Source organism: Podarcis liolepis (assembly GCF_965112155.1).
Source record: "Podarcis liolepis genome assembly, chromosome: 3".
Classification (NCBI taxonomy): Eukaryota; Metazoa; Chordata; class Lepidosauria; order Squamata; family Lacertidae; genus Podarcis; species Podarcis liolepis.
In genome coordinates this window covers 89,923,991-89,950,146 of record NC_139557.1, presented here as the reverse complement: position 1 = coordinate 89,950,146, position 26,156 = coordinate 89,923,991, and the positions used below count along the sequence as shown (strand labels likewise).

The window sequence follows — 26,156 nt, the reverse complement described above, 5'->3', positions numbered from 1 at the left end:
TCGATGCTGCATGAAGAGACTGGGAGCCCTAAGTCCACATAGAACCAGTGTGATGTAGTGGTTAAGAGCGGTAGACTCGTAATCTGGGGAACCGGGTTCGCGTCCCCACTCCTCCACATGCAGTTGCTGGGTGACCTTGGGCCAGTCACACTTTTCTGAAGTCTCTCAGCCCCACTCACCTCACAGAGTGTTTGTTGTGGGGGAGGAAGGGAAAGGAGAATGTTAGCTGCTTTGAGACTCCTTCAGGTAGTGATAAAGTGGGATATCAAATCCAAACTCCTCCTCTTCTTCTAGAAGCTCTTTCACGTGTAAATTGCCTGATAAGGTTGCAAATAACCTGCTTGCAAGTAACCTGCAAATAACCTGATTATTCTTAAGGTGCCATCCACAGTTGCAGCCTTGAATATTTTGACAATATTTCTAAAGGTTGTGGTGCCCATAAAAGGGACGAGTGTTTCACAGCTGTGGAACAGCCACCCTCTTTCTCCCTGTGCTAACCTGGTATGCTAACCTGCCGCTCTTGGTTGATCTGAAGGACTGCAGCAGGGCTTAGAGGAAGTGGCAGATTTTCAGATTTGCTTTATCCATGGCATGATAAGTGTTCTATTATTAAATTATCTATATATCCGTTATCTAAACTTTTGACTTTATCAAGAGAAAGTTATCTTTAAGATGAGGTCACAACAATAAAGTTCTCAAAGATATGCTTTTGTGTGATATCATCTTCAGGTTGAATGACCTCTAGGTCCCACCACAGAGAAGGTGACATGACTAGATGCTTAAACCCATCTGACATTAACTCCACTATCACATGAAGATAAGCCAAGCCAGCTCACAGTGTCCAATTGCTCTTCTTCAGTTAGCCATGAAGCTATGGGTTGTCATGGTGTCCAAACCTTGATCGTGTTTTGTTCTCCCTAACAAATCGTGATCGGCAAGTCAGCAACAAAATATGATTTCACATTGGCTAGTGATCGTGATTTGTTCCGGAGAAACCATCCCAGTTCAGATGGCTTGTTGCTCTCACCTGCCCCACAGAGAAAGCAAACCAGGAATGTTTGGGCAGAAGCTGAGTAGACTAGCAAGTGGCAATCTTATTTCATTACTAGTAACTGAACAGAGTCTGCCACCAAACCTGACACAGTAGGCTCTTAGAAGTGCAATACAAACCATGTGGCATAACACAGCTCTGTCCTCCAACAGGAAGAAAGGCCTGGGGAGCTCAGAAGGAGCTGCCAGAGGAGCTGCCAACACTTGCTCCTCAACATCTGCCACCTGAGGTGATAGCCTCACTCTGCCTAATAGTAGGACCGGACCTAAACCCGAACATTACTCAGCGGGACAGAGATAACATGGAGTCATTCCAATATTATATTAAATAATGTGAAGGACAGATCCTGTGTAGATGTATCCCCAGGGTGTCTGCACCATTACCACTTAGGAATATTTATGGATGAGCACTCAGATAAACAAGTAAGATATTCTTGCGGGGTGTTGTATGGGATGAATAGAGAAAAACACTTTTAAAATAATGTCTTGGAAACTTACAGGATCTTTGCAATGGTCACACAAGTCATTCCCTCCTATGAAAAGTGTTACAAGTTTCCAGTCTTCTTGGAAATTTATTTTCTACATTAAAGACAAAGAAGATGAAACATAATGAAAAGCAAGAAGGAAAAATACTTGCGTCAACAGCCTAGAAAGGATTAATTAAATTGCTCTTTTAGGGGCACAGTCAGCTTATTCCTTTGGACTTTTACAGAACCTAGGAAACCAGGGCAGCAATCTTAAATTAGGTCTTTATGCGCCACATGGTTATATAAAACAAAACAAAAAAATCACAGGTTCACTTTGCAGTGGCCTATTTCAAATCACTAATGCTACTATAGTGTCACCTACATACCTAGTTGTATACTGTCACATTAGAAACTGGGTTCCAGATCTCCATTTTTAAGAAGCACAAATGCTCTTAGGGCAGAAGCATGCTAGGCACACCACTGCCCAAGAGCTGCAGCTCAGTAACAAGGGATATTGTCTGCATGTATAAAGTTTTAAGATCAATCTCCAGGGCTGCCAGCTAAAGGATCACAGTTGCAAGGCCTTTGGAGAGCTACTAGTCGCCAGGCTGACCTCCTGGGGCAGTGACATCATTGGTTACGCTTCAGCACCTTGTACTGTAGAAACAGAACATTGGAACGAAAACAGAAATCTGTCAGCCCAATTTCTCTGCAGTGATTTAATGCAACCTCAGAAGGTTCAGGGGAGTTTGATGGGTTGCTTTTAACTTTTCCCATGCATCTTATTAAATGCACAAATGATTTGCAGGCACACACCTGGCAGCTGCATCGCTGGACCGCAGTGATGCTTGGTCCTTCTTGAGCAGCCCAAACTGGCAACTCTGTGAGTTACTTAACACATATGGTGAGATGAGCACCGCACCCCATAGTCACCTTTGACTGGACTTAACCATCCAGGGGTCCTATATAGTACATATTTACATAATTGGTTTAGCAGCACTCCCCTTTTCCCAGGAGATGTATGAATTCTAAGCTTCAGAACAAAACTAAAATTCCCAGGGCAGTGGCGTAGCGTGGGGGGTGCAGGGGGGCCCGGCCGCACCGGGCGCAACATCTGGGGGTTAGGGTTAGGGGGCGCAAATCCACGGGTTAGGGGGCGCAAATCCACGGGTTAGGGGGCGCAAATTACTTGCCTTGCCCCGGGTGCTGACAACCCACGCTACGCCACTGTCCCAGGGTTCTTTGCAGGATACTATAATGATTAAACTGGTATATAACTAATCTAAGTATATATGTCTTGTTAAATAGTTACATGTTGAAGCATCTGGCATCCCATCTGTTTTAATAGTTGGTTTACTGTTTTTCCTGATGTGTACTGCTGAGCCACTAGGGACTCCACCAGACATCTTGTTTATCAAGCATTTATACTGATTTGCATACACAACACTTAGGTGGTAGTTGGATTATGTCCTGTCTTCTTTTTATTTAGCAATCATTCTGATTTCTTTGTGGGGCAGTTATACAACAATGAGCATTCAGCCTGAACTGCTTGCAGGGTGTTTACGTGTCTTCCTGTTAATCATTTGCTCATCCCACATGCTTCAGGGCATTTCCCTGTCACTTTCCTAACTGCAAAAAGTCCTTTGTTTTTTGTTTTCTGTTGTGTGTGTTTTTAAAAAAATTGTCATGCTTGGGCAACAGAGTGCTTTATTCACTGCAATAAACTATAGTTCTGGTATGCTCCTGAATTTCTCCCGCAGAATAGTGGCATTCTGGGCACCCTCTTGAAGCAGTACCGTAGCAGCCCAAAGCATGCTAATTCAGATATGTAAATCCTAATATCCATATTCAAAAAGGGTTCAGAAATCTAACCACCAGCACTCCTATCAGTCGTGCCCGTCAGAGCTCTTCTCTCATTCCTGCATGCCGGCCCACACCTTGGCCACTGCATCTTCTGGCTTTTTAGAACTACTAGCAGTATTAATGAACTGCATCAGCATCTGCATCCTTTTTTTTAAAAAAAAAATCTACTCTGTTTGGAAGATGTTGTGTTGCTGCAGCAATGCATGGTAGGCAGGCACGAGAAATAGCAAACCCTTCCCGGATTATATCTTCATACATCATATCTTCATGACTAAAATTTTATGGAAAAATTAAAGACAATAATTTTAAAGGGACGGGGAAGAATATTTTCTATGTTTTTAAATCAGGGATAGAGATTCTGTGGCCCTCCAGAATTCCCATCATTCTTGACCATCAGCCACGCTGAATAGAGATGATGGGAGTTTGAGTTCAATCATGTCTGGAAGACCATAGGGTTGCCATCCCAGTTTTAGATGGTGGCTGCATATATCACAGCAGGCACCACAGGTTTTTTAAAAAATAAAAATAAAAAAGCATTCCCTCTTGTGTGAGAATAGGAGCTTCTTCTATGAATATGGCTTTTATCTGCAGTTTTTCTGGGTATTTATATTCAAATCAAATTTTTTTTTAATGAAAAGAAAAGAAAAACGTATTACACAATTAGTCAAGGATCCCTTGTGAGCCATTTCTATGTGTTTTTCATTTCCATATGATTAAAAAGTGAACCCTTCATTCCATCCTTAAGACCTTAACCTCCCCTTCCCATCCCTTGCGAAATCGCGTAAGATAATGCAACCCATTAAGAAAAGAAAGGCTCGCATTAACAGAAACTCACAGAATCAGTCTTCATCAAGTCTATTAGCTTTCTAGCTTGAGATAGGAGGCCTCTAAATATAAAAAAACATAAGGCAAGTGATTAGAATTTTGTGATCAGTACAGCCATTGGGAGTGTCGTTCCAAGGAATATGGTAACAGGAAAACTAATTCAAATGGTACTGGCGTGTGTCCATAAATCCCACCCCCCAAAGCCACTTCATTCAACAGACAGTGCACAAAGAACTTTGAAAACATGTTTAAACTTGCTTTAATGTTCAAATAGCCAGTCTCAGAGGGCAGACAAGTCATGACTACTGTGCGCGTTTCTGCATATTGGACACCTTGCACAGGCAGGATCGCATCAACAGCTCTGGCCTGCCGATTTGTGCAATGCTAATCTTTCTGAGAATGATCCCACATGTGTTGGCACACAAGGAATGCCGAGCCGTGGAAGTGCTCTGCTGTTCTGTGTGCAGTAGGATTCCCACAGTGGGATGTGCCCATGGAATAGCAGCTCTATCCATGCATGCAATTCCCTGCCATATGTAAAAGTGGATCGCTGGCCTGGGGCCAGGACCAGAAAACAGACATCTCTCACCCAAGCATCAGCTTCTATCGGGATAAATTCAGGGTTGCATGATATCAGCAGTAGGCATGAAATATTATCCCCAGCTATTGTCATCTAACTGGGAGAGATGATAACAGTAATCTAACGGCACAATTAAATCCAGTGGCTTGCATGCAACACTTCTGTTCATGCTATCAAAAATGGCCTTTGCCTCACTTACAGCAGTGCTGCACTGATGACTCAGAGTTTATTTTTGCAGCCAACACTGGCATGAGCCACACCTGTGACTGACCTCTAGCTAAAATAGCCATTGCTATGTGCAGAGGCAGTCCTGGGTGGCTGACACAACCCACAGAGCTTTGCATGCCTTTTTGCATATCACTCCATGTCGAGCTGTTCTGAGCCTGCAAAAAGTAAATGTGACCCTATGCATTGTGTTACTGGCTCAGATGTGGGAATCTGCCCTCACGATTCAGCATAGCCTCACAATGCTTCTCGGTAGCATTATAGGCTAACCCAGGGGTAGCTAACCTTTGACCTTCCCGCTGTTGTTGGGTTACAGTTCCCATCATCCTCACCACTGGCCATGCTGGCTGAGCCTGATGGGAGCTGGAGATCAACAATACCTAGAGGACATCATGTTTAATGATTCCTGTCCTAGCCATCCCACTTTGACCATGCCCATTTTAAATTTATGCATTTGGTTATTTCTCCCTAATTTGTAATACATCACACTTTTGGAAAAAGAAGCAGGTTAAATCTTATGTATAATTTTGCAAACAACCAGTGCTCCAATTTATCAAGGACATTTTGAATTTTCATCCCATCCCCTGTGGTATTTGGAGTCCTAGTTTTCTGTAATGTGCAAATCTAATGAGCATTCTACCAACTCCTTCCTCCAGGTTGTTAGAGGGAGCAGCAGCTAAGCTAAGCTTGTAGCATCCTGAGATACTACTATGCCTCTTTTAATAACAGTTCTGTGGTAGCAGCAGCACACAGGGAATGCTTCTTCTGGCTGTGTTTCAAGAAGGCATGCAGGTCACTAACTCTGTGGTACAAGTCAGTTTTGCCGGGTTCTCAAACTAGCATCCGGTTTTGTCATCTTTGAACATGTGGCATACTCAGCATGTTGTGGGGGGGTTAAACATCTAAACATTTTTGCTTAGACAAATCCACCCAGATATGCAGAATGATGGTGTGTGTTTTAATCTGCTTTTAGTTTATCACGGATTTTATTTTATTTTTGAATGTTTCAAATAACTTTTAACTGTTTCCACCAATAATTCTGTGATTTAATTCTTTTTGTAAACCACTTTGATGTGTGTATTATTATTATTATTATTATTATTATTATTATTAAAAAATCAATCAAGTGGTGCCTAAATTTTATGAAATAAATGAAGAATTTTGTCCCAGGGTCCTGACCTCAGCCTGGCACGCAGCCAGCCAAGACGGTCCTGGGCCTGCCTCCCACCATCTTGTTTGGATTCTTGCCTCTTCTCCAGGATCACTATGCATCAGGACAGCTGAAAGGAGCCGCTGCAGACCTGCTGCTGCTAGGGAGGAAAAGTGGCAGCCCGGGGGCATCAAGCTTAACCACTCACAGGAGGATTGGGTCCTTTCTGCAGCACTGGGCCACTTGCAGCAGTATCTGTTTGTGGGTTTCTTTGGGTACCATCTTACCAAGGGCTCTCCCCCAAACCTGGAGCTGGCCCTTGTAATGGATAACCCAGCAGCGAGTTGTCCGTTTTTGCTATGTTTGCCACAGTGCAAAGTTGCACTGGATGCTTTAGCTGAGATTCCTGCATTGAAGGTGGTTGGATTCCTGCATTGAAGGTGGGACCCTTGGAGTCCCTTCCGACTCTACAATTCTATCCTGAAGGGTTGCAATGAAGCAGGTCAAGGGAAGGGAGTGTTCAGGACAGACAGCTTTGTTACTTAATAATCTCCCTTCACAGGGATGGAGGGAGGGAGCTAAACCCTTGATGCGTGAATAATATTGTGTGCCAGTGGAACAGATAACTGCAAGGATTCTGCCGGCAGAGATAATGACTTTCAAAAAGCAACAGTGGTGGTGATAACTGCTGGAGTGATCAGCTCAGCACTCTGTTATTGTGTGCTATCACCTCGGTGAAATTACTGTTATTATGTGGCATCAATGCGTATGGTACAAACTGTGACTGACATACAAGGATTCCCTGTTTTTCCAAGGTGAGAGGGGGCTCTTATTTTCTGTGGATGGAAGCACTAGAGAAGAGCCAAGCACCTTGTCAGAAAGAAACCAAACTGTGCATGAGTACATACATTTAGAAACACTCAAGACAAATCAACCTAGGGCTAGTTCAAATGCTGCCACCCCTAGATAATATTAAACTGTGAGAAAAAGAGCATCTCTGTGCAGAAGGTTCAAGTGGCTACGGGGGGGGGGCGTTATCAGAAGTGGGGAGGTCCACTTCTGACATGAAGGGCCACATTCACACAGGGCTAATTGATATGGGGATGAGTCAGAGCTGCCGCTGCACCACAAATCACACACTCCCAATGATTTCTAACCCATTTATATTGATCTATTAAATCTGCAGATGAGGAAAACATCATTGTTCAAAAGTGGGGAAAGCATTGTTTTTTGATGATGCGCATGTGTGTTACTGCAGTTGTCCTGCAGGAGGAAATAAGTGGTATCCCACAAAGTAGATGCACTATTTGCACAACAGAACTTCCCCTTCCTCTCCTTTCCCCCCATGCCCCACCCCAAATCAACTCGGAGGGGTTAGGGGGGGACCCACAACAGATTTAGGAAGGCGTGAGGGCAGATTCACTCCATTGGGTACCACCAAAATGCTTGCCGTTGCTGTTTTTTAAAGCACTTGAGTTGAATGTAAGATTTGATTTACAATCTGCTGTCTGGTTAAATCCGGGCAACTGTTTTTTTTTGGGTGGGAGGATAAAAAAATGTTCTCATCAGTTGCTCTCACCAATTAATCAGCTAAGCATTGCAGCTCTAAGAGAAACACCTCACATTTTCATTTCCAGTTGGATATCTACTCAACAAACATTGTTGAAGATGCAACTTTCAGTGAGAAAGCAGAAACAGAAAACTCAGCCAGAGTTTTTCAGCTGCTCATTCCCATTTGCAAGTGTCTCATGCACAGCTGAGGTCCTGAAGGGGGGAACTCTCTGATGGAGCTCCTGTTTCTGTTCACACTGGAGTTGGGATGTGGTCAAAGAGCCTTTGCCAGCATCTTGGAGAAAGTGCCTAAATGATGTGTGATTATTTGCTCCACTTACTCCAGTCACCCAATAACCAAGGAGGACAGCCTTGCTGAAACCTTTTCCTTTTTTTGACAGGAGTAGGAACGAGATAAATAATCAGAGACTCGACTCAACTTGTAGAGAAGTGAGGGTTCACCCACACTGCCATTTTGTTTTCTTTATTTCTTTGATGTATTTATATCCCACCTTTCTCCCAAGTTGGGATTCAAGGCAGTTTAATGTGGATAGTAAGCTTCTTGTGCCGCTTCCCATTTCTCTGTTGTCCATATGACATTCTCCAAATCACTGCCTTCCCATACTTTGCCCTCCCTCAATGTGGATTTCCTCATACCCTCTCCCTGGTGTCTGAAAACCTGGACTGAAGGAGGGAAACACGTGAGAAAGGAGCAATTTGTAGGAGAATACCATATGGACAATGGAGAATCAGTGGACGTATAGGAAGCTGTACCACATTAAATGACAGGATGGATGAGGCCTCAGAATGTGGAGACAGTGCTCTTTCAATCACTGATCAACTTCTCTCAAAAGAGGATTTAGCATCTCAGGATAAAAGGATAGTGCATTTTCTTTTTTTCTTCCCAATTATGATTCTGCAACAGTACCATTACAGAGAAATGCTAAAAAGGTTTAACACATCTGCAACAGACAGGTCTGCACAGACAAACAAACATGCCCAACATCTAGTCTTACTCTGCACGGGCTCCTGCCACAGCCTGGTTCAGGTAGGCATTAGATGTGCTCTGGCTTCCTTTTCCACTGGAATAGCCTAACAGAGAAGGATTGAACTCACGAAGAATATCTGAAAAATAAAGGTGAGATATCATGGAGGCGTACCAAACGATGAATGAATAGTATAGATATTTCTGTTTTCTAATAATGGTCGGCAGCTGGTTCAAGGCAAACAAAAGGCAACACCTTTTCACCTGACAGCATTAATTTAGGGTGGCCTTAGATGGTCATAAAAGGGATGAGACAAATACGTAGCATAGCCATTAGTCACGACAGCAAAATGGAACACCTGTGCCTCTGTGGATGAATTTAGACATCCAAGCAATGTGTTGGGAAGGGAACATGTTGGAGGAATGAGGTTTCATGGATGGATGGATGGATGGATGGATGGATGGATAGATGGATGGATGGATGGATGACTATAATAACAACAACAACAACAACTACAAACTTCATCCTCAATGTCTCTTTTGCACTGCCCTGAACTTCCATTCTAAGCTTGTTTGGACGAACATGGTTGTAAGTCTCTATACCATCCAAAAATTTAATACCCAATCAGATGGGAAAGTGTATTAATAAATGATAGTAGTAGTAGTAGTAGTAGTAGTAGTAGTAGTAGTAGTGATAGTTAATGCAGGAGTATTGATCTTGTGGAGGCTTCTAACTACATTCATCTGAACATGGTTTGAAGCCCCATTGCAAGCTTCCCAGAGGCACCTGGTGTGAGAACAGGATGCTGAACTAGAGGGGCCTTTTATGTTCTTTTTATGTTCTTTTAAATTTTATGTCTCCCCTTATGTTCTTAACATAAAATCATATGCTTGAAAGCAATATGAACGTCAGGTGTTGGGGTAAACAATGGGAGATGGCTGTCATCATAGCACCCTGTTTTAGCTTCCAGAGGCATCTGGATCTCCACTGTCAAAAGCATCAATGAGATTCGGCAAAAGGCCACTGTGGAGGGAGGGGAAGGAGGGCTGCCCCTGCCTTTCACTCTGTTCTGTAAGTGCTCCCCCCCCCAACTAAAGTAACTGCTTGGTTCCATGAGCTGCCTGTGGTTTGGTGTCCGTTGGTTGCCTGTAAAAGAGTTCCAAGACACCTTTCTTTTCCCCATAAAAACTTGCACAAGGAGCCTTGCTTATTTGCTTAATGCATTCCAAGATCGTACGGAGCTGAATAATAATTATGCTACACACACACACACATATATATAAAGTCACAGAGAATTTCGAAGCAACTAAGACCCTGGGAAATTATAAAACACACACTGTTAAGTCATGCACAGCAAATTACAGCGTTGGCTGTGAGAAGGCTTTCCCCGCCCCTCCTCCACCCCCATCAGTCTGGGATGCTGAATACAAAGAGGTTTAAGTCTGTCAAGCCTGCTGAACATTTCCTCAAGTTTGCTCCATAAATTATGAAAGAGCTTCACAAATGCACTAACCTTAGGGAAATGGGCACTTACTTGCTAATGTTGTGACTGTGCTTATGTTTTCATTTCCACCAACACTGCAGAATTGGGGGGGGGGGGAGTGTGCAGGGCGGGGAGGGAGGAGAAAGCAAACAAAGTTAGAGAAGATTTGCTTGGAACAAGTCACAGAGTGCCCCCTGGTGATGTTTCCGATCCTCAGCTATCGCTTTCTTGAGCTGCTGGTTTGAATGTTTGTTTTATTTATTTTACTTGTATCATGCATTGAAATGGGGCTCCCAATGGTATTCTATAAGGCTATCTATCTATCTATCTATCTATCTATCTATCTATCTATGGCAGTAATCACTAGCTGCCTACCTCCTAAGTCTTTGTAATGCTTCCAGTCCATTCACAGGATCCTTCTCAAGACTATGGTTAATAACTCAGGTTGCAGAGCCTATGATATGGCAGAGGCTTCATTGCTAATGATATGACCACACACTGCACTGTTGTCTTTGTTCATAGGTATTGTGGGGTTTTATAACAGCTCCGCATGCCTGTGAAACTTGTGTTAACTATATAATGAGCAGAGTCCCTATGATAGTAAATGTCCTGGTTTTGCGGCCAGCCCAGAACAGCAAAATGCCAACAGGGGTATCAAGCAGCTAAAAAACAACAGTGCATGGTTGATGTGCTGTGTTTTGATGTCTGTTATAGACTTGCAATTTAATAAATGGGGAGGGGGTACTTTCCCTAGAGTGAGTTATAATTTGGCCTAAGAACATTCCTCTTGAAGACTCTATGCATTAGTTTCATTTATGTACATGCACCAGTAAGCAATAATCAAATATATCCATATATGCTGAGTCTGAATGCAATTGAAGTCAGAAGCTTTCACTGTAATAGTGACAAATGAGCAGGACTGTCCTTAGTCTGTCATTTCTGATTTTTGACTGTGTGACATATATTAGTATAGGGTTGCCATATTTCAAAAAGTAAAAACCAGGACACCCCGAAAGATCCAAGACAAAGCGCTGCCTTTCAGAAATCCCCCCCCCGGAGGTCAATTCCGCCTTTGAAATCCCAGTAATGTCCGGGAAAATCCAGACATATAGCAAACCTATATTAGTATCTGTTACAAATGTTGGTGCCTACTGATTTAGCAGCAGTTAAAAGCAACACTAGGAGACTAAAATTATATATGCAGCAAAAATAGCAAAAGAGAAAAATAATAACTCTTTACTACTCATTTAAAAGTCATCAGTAGAGGAACCTTATGCAATGATCTAGGAAAAGAGTTCATAGGCATGGGGCAACCACTGAAAAGGCCCTGTTTCTTGTGCTTGCCAGTCAAATATTCCTTGGTAGTAGGCCATGTATGCTACAGGCAAATTGAGCTAGCATGTTTAATAGAACCAGTAAATGGACTGTTACTTTCACCATTCACTGAAATGCCCCAGTTTTGTACGGGGAAGAAAGGAACTGCTATCTGCTTGTGACTAATATGGTGTAAGAAGATAGAAAATAAATTATCTAGAGACACAAGGTTTCTCACGCATATATCCTATTTCTAGTCGCCTCATCACACTCCATTTGAATGCTGCTTTCAAGTACTTGTCCTCATTGTAGCGAAAAATGAATGAGATGGGAATATGAAAAGTCAGAACATTTGTAGAAAAAGGTACTTTCGTTAATTTGAAGAAATAGATAAGTCAATCCACAGGAACTTGAAAAAAGACGAAGCCATGCATAAACAAGAGGAAGACTCCTATATCGTCAGAGAAGCCTGAGGCCACATCTGCCAGAGCCATGACTCTAGTTACAGCTTGTGCAAGTTTTAAGAGTGCCAAGCTGAAGATGGCTCTGAAGTAGCAACTGAGGTCAGCAAGGAGGAGACTGGAATTGGTTTCGAAAGCCAGCAAGAAGAAAAGAATAAGAACAGACTGCAGAATATCTAAAGATTTTGATTTGTGGCACTCACCTCCATGAAAGGCCTCGATACTGTGTCAGAACATCTAGGACATTGTTTGGTGAAGAACCCGCTCCATTTCCTGCCTGATATCAAAGAGGACAAAGGGGTTTTTGGGAAAGTCCACTTAGAATAAATTGCTTGCTGGTTTGGAATGGGATGGTTGGAAAGAAGCCACTTTAGATGACTCCCCCCGGAAATATCCCCCACTCTCGCTCTGAGGAACCTTGACAGTATTTTAGTTCTGCCTAAAAATAGCATTGGCATCCTGTCTACCTTATCATGGGGATAAGCAAGCAGTGGAGGACTGTCATTGGCCAGGGCTAAATTTACAAGCCTACTTAGAATAAAATCCATAAACTGATGGTTGCTGATCAAAGAATAATAAACCAATAATTGCCCTTCCATTAATACTTGTGTCAAGAATACTGATGGGTACAGAAGCAATAAATAACAAAGCATATTGCAACAAAGCAACATAGGGTTATGAAGAGGGGATAGAAATAACATTAATTTGTTATTGCTGTTGACTGAGTTATACATTGCTAGCACGTAGGCAACTGCAAATGTGGTAAGATCTCCCACCCCCCAAATTATAGCGCCTTCATGGAGCTTCCACAAGTAACGGATTTTCAGGTTAGAAGTCACATGGTTAAAATGGCCTTTAGTCAAGTTCACCTCTGCAAAGAAATGCCCACATGTGGTAGGAAAATGTTTGAAATATATATACACATTTGTATCAATTAGCATTTGCAAATGTGCAATGGCCCAAGGAGGTGGCAATCCCAGATTAAGACTGCAGTATAATGGGAACAAAGCGGAAGAAAGCATGGGAAATTCAGTTCGCCATGAAGATCCCTCCTTTTTCAGATCAGAATTCAGAAACAGCTTTGACACCACTCATTTTAATAGAGCACATTTTGGTGATCTGCACTTACAGTTATTGAGTCCCCAAGGGCGCCTATAACTTTAATGTCTGCTGGCCTCAAGTTATGAACTATAAAAAAGAAAGAGAGAGAGAGAGAGAGTGATGGGACTCTTAAGAGGATCTTTGACATTCGGAACATATTTCTTCAGAAGAAGTTGAAAGAACTTGAGATCTTATTTAAAACTCATATTCTGCCAAATTGCCGTAACTCTTGTTAGTCCCTGGAGGCAAATATGTGATACTTACCAGAATACCTAATTCTCCTGCAACTGTTCTTCCCTAGAAGCTAGGATTTTTCTCCCACAAAATTATTATGCTGAAATAAAATCCAAGGAACTGGTATCTGACAATCTTCAGTCAGCAGTGGGGAATAATTTTCACCCAGAGAGGGCCACATTTCTTTCTGGGCAGGTTTCTGAGGGCCACATGCCGGTGGTGAGTGGAGGGAGAGGCAACAGCAGCCAGAGACATTAATGTGTTGTTGTTTTCCCTTTGTACAGTGTGCTGTTTCCACACACACTCACACAGCCCTCTCTGTTCTCCATCCAGACAAGCTTTAGAAGAATTCAAGGCCACATTTCAGCCAGGCAAAAATGTTTGGGGTGCTATGCAGGGCCAGTAAGCAGCCTGGCCTGAAGAGAATTTCAAAGGCCAGACAGAGAAGTCTGGAGGCCCACATTTGACCCACAGGCCTGAGGGTTCCCAGCCGTGGTCTAATGAGTCTCAAGTGTTGTAGGGTCATTTTAGATGAAGGCCAGGATGCCCCTCAAAGACTGGCCATGCCATACTCTGTTACAGCTCAAAATGTGCAAGTCCCTTAAACCAAACTATTGTGACAATAGCCACAATTTTTATTTCAGGCCTTATATGCTGCTCTGTAACCAAGTTTCCACAACATTCTTTGCAGAATGCCTTGAGCACCTGCATTCCTATGTGCTCGTAATCCTTTCTTTGGTTAGCAATACTTTTCTGAAGCATTGCCAAAGAACTTGGGGTTTTTTTTAAAGTCAGCTATGCTAGTGCTTTGAAGTTATAAGAAGGAAACTTTTATTCCCCCAAAGATGCACACTTTGTAGTTTTGAAAAACTGGGCTTTAGGTAAATTGGGTTTGTATGTGAGCATGGAGAAAACTCTTTAATACCAAACCAATAATTCACACTATGAAGAGCATATAAGTCAACTGGAGAATGAATGGAGGACCACATTCCAGTGTCCCTGGAATCACCATTGTACCGCTTTTAGACTATTCAGAAAATAGATTGCAGATTCTATACAGGCTGTGGATTATCCCCAAACAGGACTGTAACCAAGGTTCTTTGAGGAAGGCCTATAGTTCAGTGGTTGCATGCAGAAGGTTCCTGGTTTGATTTCCAGCATCTACAGGTAAGGTTGGGAAAGGCACCTGCTTGAAATCCCAGAGAGCCACAGCCAAACAGTTTAGATAACACTGAACGAGAGTACCACAGCTTCCTAAATTCACATGCTCCCTAGCCATGATGGAGGAGCCATTATCCAGTGACAGACCACCAGGTTTTCATGTAGAAGGTCCAGTGGGTTCAATCCCTGATATCTAAGGTAGCTTCTGCCTGGAATCTTACAGAGTATATCTCCCAAGGCTTACTATGCCATCATTTTCTCCCACTCATCCCAGAGATGTTCCCACTTGGAAATGAAATTAACAACCTTCACCAATTAAAAAAAAATCACAGTCATCTTCCACTTTCCCCAATGAGCGTAAGGCAGGCATTAGAGGAGTGTTACCATATTATCTCCTTGCAACTGTCCTCTGAAGTAGCTAGGAGGGCCCAATATATTTTGCTGCCCGAGGCAAAAGACAAGACAGCAGAATCGAACCAAACAACTAGCTGAATTTTATTTCAACATTGGCAATGAACCAAGACAGGACCTATGATGACTGAGCAAATCCAGAGATAAAAATCTGTACCTGAGGCAGGAATTGTGTCTGAGGGGTTGCGGTCTATACATGGAATGTCCGTCCCAAAGCTCCTTTGCTGACAAAGGACAGAGAACAATGCATTACAAATGGCCTTTAGCAGTTGCAGTAGAAAGAAATGCATACTTCTTCAACAGACTAGAGGAAGAACATTGCCCCCTAGAAAATAACTGCAAGGGATATACAATGTTCTTATGTCCAATACCCATTCTTCTCCACCCAAAGACAAGCAATAATAAAATATTATGCAGTTGGAGCTTTCCCTACTTGAGACACTGTTTTGGTTCGTGGCTCCACAGGAAAAGATGAGTAGTTGCTATTCTTGAATGTGAAGAAGTATGGATTCTCCTGCAGAGACAAGATGATGAAAACAATTAGGGCAGGGAGAGGAATAATCATTTCGCACCATGGTTGAAGTCAGAAGGGCAGATTCAGCAACCAGAGTTAATCATTTCAAATTCTGGATTTAAAGGGACCATTCTAATCTCCGGAGACCATGGCCTGCTTATGGACTGCCAGACTCTAAGACAGGTAGGGTGAACCTTTGGCCCTCCAGTTGTTGCTGAACCTCATCTCCCATGATTCCTGGCCATTGGGACTGATGTAGTTCAGCAACATCTAGAGAACCAAAGGTTCCCCACACCTGCCCTATGAAGAAGGGCACATGAGCTTTAGCATGGCCAAGACAGAGAGAAACTTTCACCAACCTGGTGTTTTGGACTACAGCTGGCTGGGGCTGATAGTTGGTGTACAAAACATCTGGAGAGCACCTGGTTGGTGAAGGCTAGTCTAATACTTTATTTTGTTTGTTTTACATACTGACCTTCACCTGAAGATCTCAGGGCAAGTCACAAGATAAAAATACAAGATAGAATCACAAAATAAATAGTTAAATCAAAAACAGCCCCCCAAAGACATTTAAAAGGCCATAGAACATTAATTAGCCAATCCCCCCTCTGTGTGTGTGTGTGTGTGTGTGTGTGTGTGTATCTATCTATCATCTATGAAAAAGAAATTATTTTAGCAGATAAAACTCAAGTAATGCCATCTTACCCACACAATAAATTCCCTACCCACCGCTTATGTGTGAAACTGGATGAATTTTCTTTGCCATAACTTGGTTAAAATTCAGAAGGGTCAGCACTAATTTTTAATAAATAACACATTGCTTTGTGTGCTGCCAGATGATCTGAACAACAGAGGTTTGTTTTTTGTAAATGATCATTGGGCAGGTTTGATATCCTGCAACATTCCCTTTGTCTTCTCCAACTTCACCCAGTCCAGACAAGTTCAGTCAGAATTCTCATGAGTACACAAGGGCAATTTTCAAATAACTGCATCTCCAAATTTGTCCTGAAGAGTTTGTGGAAAACCCAGAACAGAGTTAAAGGGTGTAGGCAGTGGCGTAGCGTGGGGGGTGCAGGGGGGGCCGGCCGCACCGGGCGCAACATCTGGGGGTTAGGGTTAGGGGGCGCAAATCCACGGGTTAGGGGGCGCAAATTACTTGCCTTGCCCCGGGTGCTGACAACCCACGCTACGCCACTGGGTGTAGGGATGGAGTTTGGGGGGGGGGGAGAGAATGTCCCATGCACAGGGAGAAATCCTTGCACTGATGGAATAATTTAGTTAACACTGCTTTGAATACAACACTATGTGTGAATGGGTGGTCACTGATAAATTGCCATGATATCTGGAAATTTTCTGAGTGGGAAGGCCTCTTGCTAGCTCATGCCTTCCCTTCTATGTCTTGCATATTGATTTATGTATAGCACCTAGTTAGAGCAGGCATTCTAGAAATAAATCATAAAGAGCAATAATTAGAAATGCAAATGAGCAATGATGGCATTTTTCTTTTCTGGGAGAAATGGCATCTCTAAAGCCATTTTCACAAATGACCTTTGAATCTCTTTTTTCATTTCCCCTTTCTGAACAACATTAAATGAAAAATTTACATTGGCTGAAAAATACATTTGATTTCGAAATGTCTCTCTCCTCTCATTACCAGTACAGTAAGAACATCATTCAGGATTGATGCAGTGCAGACAAGCAAAATGTCTTGAGTATTACTAATGTGAAGGCACTCAGGCTACTCTTGAGGAATGCCTTTATCTCCTGTAAAGGTGCTCATAAAGGAAGATTATTTTTTTAATGAACTAAAATCATCACCAGCTAGGCACTTAAAGTTTCTGCCCTTGCAATGCTAACCATTTGTCCAAGGTTCAATCCTCTCATCTCGCAGAACTAAGTTCCCTGTCCCTCTCCTTGGTCATTCCACAACACACAGAATGGTCAGAACTTCAAACCTCAAAGCATTTATTGTGGTATAGTCTTCTCGCCAGGTTCAGAAGAACATCAGAAGAACTTTGCTGGATCAGATCAAAGTGTCATGGAATTCTACTCAATATTGATCCAGAGCAGATTCCCACATACAGTTAGCAGAGTAAAATCTTAAAACAAGTTGCAGGATTCCCAAAAAATAGACCGGAGGCAATTGTATTTTATCGAACAGAGCTTTGCTGCTAATGAAGGCAAATGAGCAGAATGGTCACAAATCCAATACATTCAGAATTGGCACTGTCCATAAGAAATCCAGTTGCAGCAGACTTAACTTAAACTTACAATACTTACAGCAAGTCTAAACCTTAACACTATATACAGAACACTACACCAGAAGGAAAAGAGATAGAAAGAGCGAGTGAAAGCCAGGCTCCTTCTAGCCTATTTTTATAGCCAGCATGACCTTGACAGAAAGAGATAAGAGAACCAGTTTAAGCCAGCTGTACTCAACTTCTCTGAAGGAATAAGCCAAACATTGTGAACCTTCTGCTTGTTTCTTTCACACAGAGAAGCTTCCAGAACCCTCTTGTATTAAGTAGATTAGAAAAGATCTCTACACATCAGATCAATACTTTCTGCACTAAGAAATGCAAACTGACACAAAGGTCTGCCGATTAAAGGTCCATTCTGCTCCCACAGTGGACAACCAACTGCTTCAAGGACCCACCAGCCTGCAACCAGGGGATTAAGGGAATGGCCCTCTCTGGCTGTTGCTGTCCAGTGATTGGCATTCCGTATTATACTGCAGCCATCATGACTAACAGCCACAGTTTATTAGCTGTGCCTCTACTGCAGTGATATTAAAATATGTCGGTCAAATGGGCATTTGGAGGTAGGAAGTCTGTGATTCTGCAATATTTAGAAATGGTTGAGAAGACTTGAGAAGGGGATTGCATTGCTTTAGAGAAAGAGGTCCCTTGGGGATGGGGGGGACACACACACACAGATAAAATGCAAAAATGCATGTATAAAAGAAAACTGCTCCTACCTGAGAAGGACATCGCACCTCGGGCATCTCTGCAAGATAATAGGGCTGCTTCTGTCCATCTGGTAACAGCTGGAAGACAAGATGCGAGCACTGTGAGGCTCAGGCAGCAGATCAGTTCAAAGGGTGCATTTTAGCCTCTTGTAGACTAGACCTAAGGGGCGTGGGTGGCACTGTGGTTTAAACCACAGAGCCTAGGACTTGCTGACCAGAAGGTCGGTGGTTTGAATCCCCGCGATTGGGTGAGCTCCCGTTGCTCAGTCCCTGCTCCTGCCAACCTAGCAGTTCGAAAGCACATCAAAGTGCAAGTAGATAAATAGGTACTGCTCCGGTGGGAAGGTAAACGGCATTTCCGTGCACTGCTCTGGTTCGCCAGAAGCGGCTTAGTCATGCTGGCCACATGACCCAGAAGCTATCTGCGGACAAACGCCGGCTCCCTCGGCCTATAGAGCGAGATGAGCGCCGCAACCCCAGAGTCGGTCACGACTGGACCCAATGATCAGGGGTACCTTTACTTTAACTATAGGCTAGACCTGCAAGTTTAATTCAAGGCAATTAGCACTACATCTGATGAGGAGGTAAACTTATTTCTTGACTAAAGCCCTTGAGACTGTAGACTACGGCTCATGCAGGAAACAAAGTGCCCCCCCCCCTCCGCTAAAAATTAAAAACAAAAAAAGCTACATTTAGAAAATGAGCATGTCAGTCAGAAGGCAAAACCAGACAAAGAACAGATCACTTCCAGCAAATGATGACCATTCAAAGTGGCCCTAAGAGTTTTGCTTTCCAACTTTTCTCAACTTTTGTGAGGAGCGTTTTAGATTTAGGGAACCGATTGGTTAAGAAAGTGAAAAGTGCATGCTTGGCTGGCTGGCACACAAAATAATGATTGAGAATAGAACAGGGATATAATGAAGAAAAACTGAAAATTGAGAAATAAGACCTCATGGGCAAATGAAAATTTCATGAAACTGAAAATGAATGGATGACCAATTGAAATAACGCATTCGCAAGCTGTTAATACTGGCGGTCATTTCCACAGGTTTAAGATTAAAACTACTGTACTATACTTAAATAAAAGATACTTAAATAATTAAGGAACAAAGATTCAGCCACACCAGAGAAAATCTTTTTCCTTTTAAAACAAAAGCATAGGCCAGTTTTCCTGCTAATTTCTAAAAGGGGCTTGCAAAAAAACCTGAATCATGTCTTGTGGGTCACTAAAGCTTTTTCCATCTCCCTTTGAGACATGAGAAGTGCTAGGCACCATCTGGCAGGGGCATGTTTGCAGCATAAATGAAATTAAATGGGGGCACATCCAGAGAGACAATGTCTTTACAGTCATGTACAGAAAACATCTCAAAACCTTGCTGAGATGACTGATATCTAAATTGCTTAGGCCAAGAGAAAAGCAATCACTAAGCACTTCGATGCCAGCGGCAACCAGCTCAAACCATAATGCTGCCCACATGCAAAAATGCATCTTGCTATTGTTGTTTGCTGGAGGGTGGTGCTGTCAGCCCAGTGCTTTGCTTGATTACAGGCCCTTCCACGTGCCCTGCAAGAGAATGAAGCCAGGGGAAGGGGCTGCGGTTGGGAAAATATAACTTGTGGGGCAACCAATGTTCTGAAATGGAGGGTGGTACTTTGAGGATCTTCTAGAGAATAGTGCCTCCCTAGTGCCATATTGGCAGGACTATAGGGCAGGAGCCCAATGAGCAAAATGAGCAGCAAGGGCTGTTTAATATGCATTAAATGCTACATATTTAAAATGCTATGCACAGCGGTTTGCATTAGGCAGAAGGTTTAACTATAGCAAATGCAGCAAGGGGAGTGTTTAAGGCTAATTGATGACTCATCCCAGGAACCCAAGCAGAGATCTCTCACAACAGGAAGATGAAGCCTGTAAACTCAGAATATTAGTGCTGGAGCCATCAGCAGCAGAAGCGCAGCTCAACAATCCTGAACAAGCAATATGCTTGTATATGAACTCTCTTTCTGGGACCAGAGAGAGGAAAGTTTACTGAACTGTATTAAGGACTAAAAAGAAGACTGGAACCACACTGTTTGCTGTTTAAGAGCAGTGAGTTGATTTGTATTTTGTAACATTTAATTTTAACAATTTTAAGACTGTTCTGCAGCAAAGCTTTGAGACTCATTCTTATGGTGGAGAGCAAATTCATTTATACTCTGCAGAAGGTCCAAATCAAGGATTCAGTTCTGCAACAACTCTACCAAGGAATGGCTTACAATAGGAACTTAATGAAGTGTTCCCATCTAGAGAGGAAGGCCCCACAAAACAATTAAGCCCAGAATCTAAAATAAGCCAACTACACTGTCCCAGCCACCTGCAGAGCCCTTGAATATAAGCAGGCTTTCTCCCAATTACTGTTTCAGACAGTAATTCATACAGAATAGCATCAGTATGCATAGAATTCATCGTCCCAAATCACTATAACTTTCCTGTTTCTCTGATTTTCTTCTGGAGTTATATTCCCAAGATTTATAGAACAGGGATTTTTGGAGACATTTTACTTTTAACATGAAAGAAGGTTGCCTATAAGGGAAACTCTTTCTCTAAATAAAAATGAAAGATACATTTTAAGAAATAATCAGACTGTCTGCATTAAACATCTGGTGGTGATGACTGCAGTATGCAAATAAGCTGCTGAATACGTTTCTGTACAACCATGTGCCAGGATTTGAATAAGTCAAAGGCAGAGATCTGATCTCTGCTGACTGCGTGATGGCTAGGGTTGACTGGATTTGTAGTGCAACAACATTTGGAGGGTCACAGATTTCCCACCCCTGACTTAGCAGAATGACACCCAAGTCCAAGCTGCTCCAGGATCTGGCAGCTTCCCCAGGACTAGTGTTGTTATCAGTGTATGGCTCATTGCCAGTCCAATAAGACAAGAGAGACCAAGACTTCAAAGATGGGAATCAGCAGTGCAGATATTTTGCAAAGCACTGATCAAATGGACCTTTTAAAACACAGGTAAAACACCAGTTGTGCAAACGTGAAAAGCATTCATTGCCGTAAGCCACCATACTTAAAGTTCTTGACCTTTATGTTACACTAGTTCTCATTCTGATGGGCTGAGGTAGTTTTGCATTAGCTTGTGGGTTTTGTTGTGCTGTTCTGATGGGAGCAATAGAGTCTCCTTGTCAGAGATGGCGATCAGATAAACTCGCCCTGTGCTTTTTAAATACTGACAGTATCTTGCATGTCATCTGACCTTGCACAGATTGCAGCCAACCATCCAACAGAGATTAGTGATAAAGAAATTACCCAGGGGAAATAACTTAATGCAAACCTCTGTTAACTTCTCCTGGAAGCACGAGAGCCAAGATGTTGGCAGCGAAGTGGCTCTTTGTTTCTTTAAAAGTGTGGGCACTAAAACTCTGTAGAAGACCCAAACTCCTCCTAAACAAGCAACCATGCTTGAGAAAATCTCTTTGGCTTGACATTACATCCCAGGCTCCAGACAAACCACACACAGTAAGCAAGCATTGTTCTTGGCTTACCACTCATTGTTTGTTCGGAGGAGACAAACCATGAGTCTGGCTTGGGCATAATGCTAAGCCAAACCAAACCAAACCATGGCTTAGGTCCCAGCAGCACAACAACAGCAGGAGTAGGGGAGGAATGAATCAGCTATGATTTCCCCACCATGCAACCAGCTTGCTTGCTTGTTCACACAAAGCCATAATATGGTTTAGTGTTACATGCAAATATGAAAGGTAGCCTTCAGCCCTGGTAAAGGAAACCTTACGTTTTCATGCTAGGGTGCTACTAATATTAGTGTAATTTTCAAAAAGCATACAAAGAGATTTGCTCATAGGGCATCAAAATAGTAAAGGTAGGGTAGCTTATAAGGGAGGGTTGGTTACAAAGTGCTACCTTTCCATGTAACCATCCCCTCTTAAGTCAGTCAACAGCATCATCCTGCCAAATAGTGGATTTTGGAGGTCTGTGGAAGGAGAAGGCTGCATTCATCCTCCCTGGAAGGCGGCTAGATTACCAAGTGGTAACATGAACCCTGGTGATAAGTGGCCATTTGGTAAATGGGCTTCTGTATACATGCACCCAGTTGCAAGGCTCTTTAAGAAAAAGACAGGGGAAAGGGGCAGTGGCGTAGCTAGCCACTTGGGTGCCTGGTGCGGGGGTGTCTCCTGCAGCTGGGGGGTGGGGTGAGCTGCCTGTGGGGGTGGGGTGAGCTGCCCATGGGGGCAGGGCGATCCACCCATGGGGGCGGGGCGAGCCTCTCCAACGCTTTGAGCCTCTCTGCCCCTCAGCTGTAGGGCGGCTGAGGGAGAGGCTGTAGGCAGACGCAAGTCCCATGCTGCTGTTTCAGGCAGCACAGAACCTGCAGGCACCGAAGCCACCACGTCACTCCTAAAAAGTTTCATGAGTGCAATTTTTTTTCATTAAAAAACCCTCATTTTGTCACACACACCCCTCAGTGATGACACCCGGGGCAGAGCACACACCACACCCCCTCCTTCCTCCACCATTGGAAAGGGGGCACCCACAGCATTTTTTTTGGGGGGGGAATGTTAATCCAAGTTTCTCTGCTCAGCTGAACAGTGGCTGATATTTCAAGGCTAAAACACAAGAGAGAAAGTCAGCCACTTGTTTGCCGTGTCTATCAATCTGCATAACTAACTTTAAATTAGAATTCAGGCATGATCAGCTCACAATCCCCCTTCCTGATTAAAGAAATCAAATGCAAACCAAATAACCCAGGAGGAGAACCCACTCCTGTATCTTATCAGGGCATCCGACCTGCAATAAAAGGAGGGCTGAGACAAGAACTTTGACGTTATCCTTGCAGGTGTTTATAAATGAGAGGAAGATCAAGATAACTGCAAGCAGTTCTTTTCATCTAAGGTTGCAACCTTGATTCCAGTCTTTATCTCTTGGCCAACCGGGCAAAATGCCCATGGCATTAGAGTGAACTGTATGCAAATAGGAGTTGGTGATCATCCTGGGGCTTTAGCTGTAGCTGCCGCTAATGGCTGTATCACATGGTTTTGCTTCCTCTTTCCAGGATAGATGCCCATGCACATCCAATGCTTTCAGTTGTTTCATAACAGGGCAAACAGCACTTTCCATTGCACCAGGGGTCCTTCCAATTTAGCAAGGCTCCAACACACCTACACACCAACACACACACACCCTCCAATTCATTTTTTTCTGTCTGTTATTCTGTGCAGGACGCGGTCTTGAACAATGGGAACAGGAAGAAGGTGAGAATGTTCCCGCAGTACTTTGGATGTTATAGTCTACAAGTGGGACCCATAGCAACACCACCACCACCAACAACAGCAGCAGCAGCAGCAACAACAACATTATTTATATGCTGTCCCAGCCACACTGGGCAGCTCCCAACAAAGTATTAAAAACACAATAAAACACCAAACATTAAAAACTTCCCTATACAGGGCTGCCTTCAGATGTCTTCTAAATATCAGAAAGTTGTTTATTCCTTTGACATCTGATGGGAGGGTGTTCCACAGGGCAGTCGCCACTCCCAAGAAGGCCCTCTGCCTGGTTCCCTGTAACCTCACTTCTCACAGTGAGGGAACCACCAGAAGGCCCTCGGTGCTGGATCTCAGTGTCCGGGCTGAACAATAGGGGTGGAGATGCTTCTTCAGGTATACTGGGCCGAGGCCATTTAGGGCTTTAAAGGTCAACACCAACACTTTGAACTGTGCTCAGAGTCGTACTGGGAGCCAATGAAGATCCTTTAGGGCCAGTGCAGAGTGCTTCTGCTATCCTTCAGGACATTCCATAGCTAGCAGGACCAGTGGTCAGGGATGATTGGAGTTGTAGTCCAAAAACAGTTGGAGATCCAAGTCTGGGAAACCTTACTCTATTCCATTCTTCCCTCCCAACCAGTTCTTCATTCTGCCCCCTCCCCCAACAGTCAGTCAGTATCTCATTGCCATTGAGCATACTCATTCTTCATTGGCCTTTTTTGAGGGTGGGGGTGGGGATAGGGTATCCTCTCCTTTGGTGACCTGTGCAGGACCTGGGTGTGAGAGCACTCTCCTCTCCTGCAGTCTCCAGCAACTGGTATTCAGAAGCTTTGATGCCCTCCAACCATGGAGGAAGAGCACAAGCTATGGCACCCATGCCTGAACCTCAGAAATGGGCAGAAATAAATGAATGGCTGTTAATGGTGATGTTGCAGATTGAACATCAGACTTAGGGCTGGGAGAACCTGGGTTCAAATTCCTGCTTTGTCATGAATCTCTCTGAGTTACCTTTGCCTAATCGCTATCTCAGAGGATCATCACCATGAAGATAAGAAATGGGATACACACCCATGTGATCTACCTTGTGCCTCTTCTCAGGAAAAGCAAGATGCAGCCATGAGAGAAAGACAAATAGTCAATCTGATCACAGAGCAGACAAAGTTCTTTACAGCCTTCTGAGGAGTCCATGTCTTGGATAGCATGCCTGACCTAGAGTTTTACAGAAGGACTGGGGGCGGGGAATAAGCAAAACAGCAACAAAATAGCTTAAGAAGGGAAGGGCCAAAAGCAGCCCAGTAAAGACTGAGCCTATTCAGTGTTGGCTGAGGTGGGAAATTAGTGTGCGTGTTGGTGGGGATGTAGAGGAATGGAATATCCTGGAAAAAGAGGGTGCTAAACTCAAAATTTGCAACTGGAAAGGAAAGCGTTATTTGGCATTAGATATTTCAGCTTTGCTCTTCTTGGTGAAAGAAGCAGTTGCCAGCTAATTTCATCCTCTCATTGTTGCCCTGATTCCTTCATGATACTGTTAAAGTGATAATACCCTCTCCAATGGTAGACTCCCCAATGGGCCAGTGTGGTCATGCAGCCATGCTCGGCAACCTACTGAGCAATCCCAATGTCTCTAGTACCTCTTACCATATTGTTCCAGAGTCCAACTCCGAGAACAGCAAATTTGTTTTTCATAAAAGTCTTTTTTGCGGAATAGTCATTATCTCGCCTGCCCTGGAAGAGAAAAAAAATTCTGATGAGAATATTACAGAACAGTTTTGAATTCACTGCCTGTTCACTCTAGCTGTGGGCCCATGTGCAGTGAACCTGGGGTTACTGGGGTCAGGAAGCAGACAAAAATGACATGACAAGTCTTGGGATCAAATTGGGGCCATAACTTTATTGATTACAGATGTAAGTAGGTTTTGGCTTAGGTATGTATCCTGAATCAACCAACCCAACTACTGGTCGATCCTGGGTTAAGGATCCCACCATGACACACCTCAAATGCAGCAATCCCTCCAGGACGCCATTTGGGAAGTTCTATGGGTCGTTAGCCCCCATCAGGGCATTCAGACAGAATCCTTCCCCCTGGACCCCTTTACCGGGGTACCCTGATACTTGATTCTGAAAGGAGGATGGGGCTTGTTCCCACCCCACCCCCTTGTTTAGACTAAGGATCCAACCCAATGCCTTCTGTCACCAGCAAGTTGTGACAGTTGCTATGAGGTGGGGGAAAACCTCAGAATGGCCCAGCTGGTCTGCAGGCACATTCCTCCCTGGTCCCAAATATGGCGACCAATTAGTTCCATAGCCCACGTGCTGCCCACTTGCCATCAGGCAGAGCCAAATGTACGGGAAGGGTGGGTGGGATGTCTGAAGACTGCCTACCCTGCTACCTCTGAGTGTAGCTGATTTAAAGGGATTGGCCACAGATCTGACAGAAGCCAGGTGTGCCAAGGTCCAATCACCACCTTTACCTTTTAGGTTGGTCACAACTGAATTTCAAATTTCCTGCCCCATCCCAACCCCATCGTGACCAGCCGAGGC

The 26,156-nt window shown here is 43.6% G+C and overlaps 1 protein-coding gene across 4 annotated transcripts in view; it reads right to left on the bottom strand.

The window, feature by feature from the left end:
- Positions 1–26,156, bottom strand: part of PLB1 (phospholipase B1) — a 126,051-nt gene that overhangs the window by 74,442 nt on the left and 25,453 nt on the right. For 3 of the 4 annotated variants that reach the window (XM_083497168.1, XM_083497170.1, XM_083497169.1), the window contains 10 exons: positions 25,254–25,340; positions 18,354–18,422; positions 15,296–15,376; positions 15,020–15,086; positions 13,085–13,143; positions 12,159–12,232; positions 10,232–10,275; positions 8,728–8,836; positions 4,216–4,267; positions 1,549–1,629 (listed from right to left, as the gene is read on the bottom strand). In XM_083497168.1, the coding sequence (XP_083353294.1) occupies positions 1,549–1,629; positions 4,216–4,267; positions 8,728–8,836; positions 10,232–10,275; positions 12,159–12,232; positions 13,085–13,143; positions 15,020–15,086; positions 15,296–15,376; positions 18,354–18,422; positions 25,254–25,340 (723 nt within the window). The remainder of the gene's footprint in view (positions 1–1,548; positions 1,630–4,215; positions 4,268–8,727; positions 8,837–10,231; positions 10,276–12,158; positions 12,233–13,084; positions 13,144–15,019; positions 15,087–15,295; positions 15,377–18,353; positions 18,423–25,253; positions 25,341–26,156) is intronic. The other variant, XM_083497171.1, reaches the window with a different exon arrangement.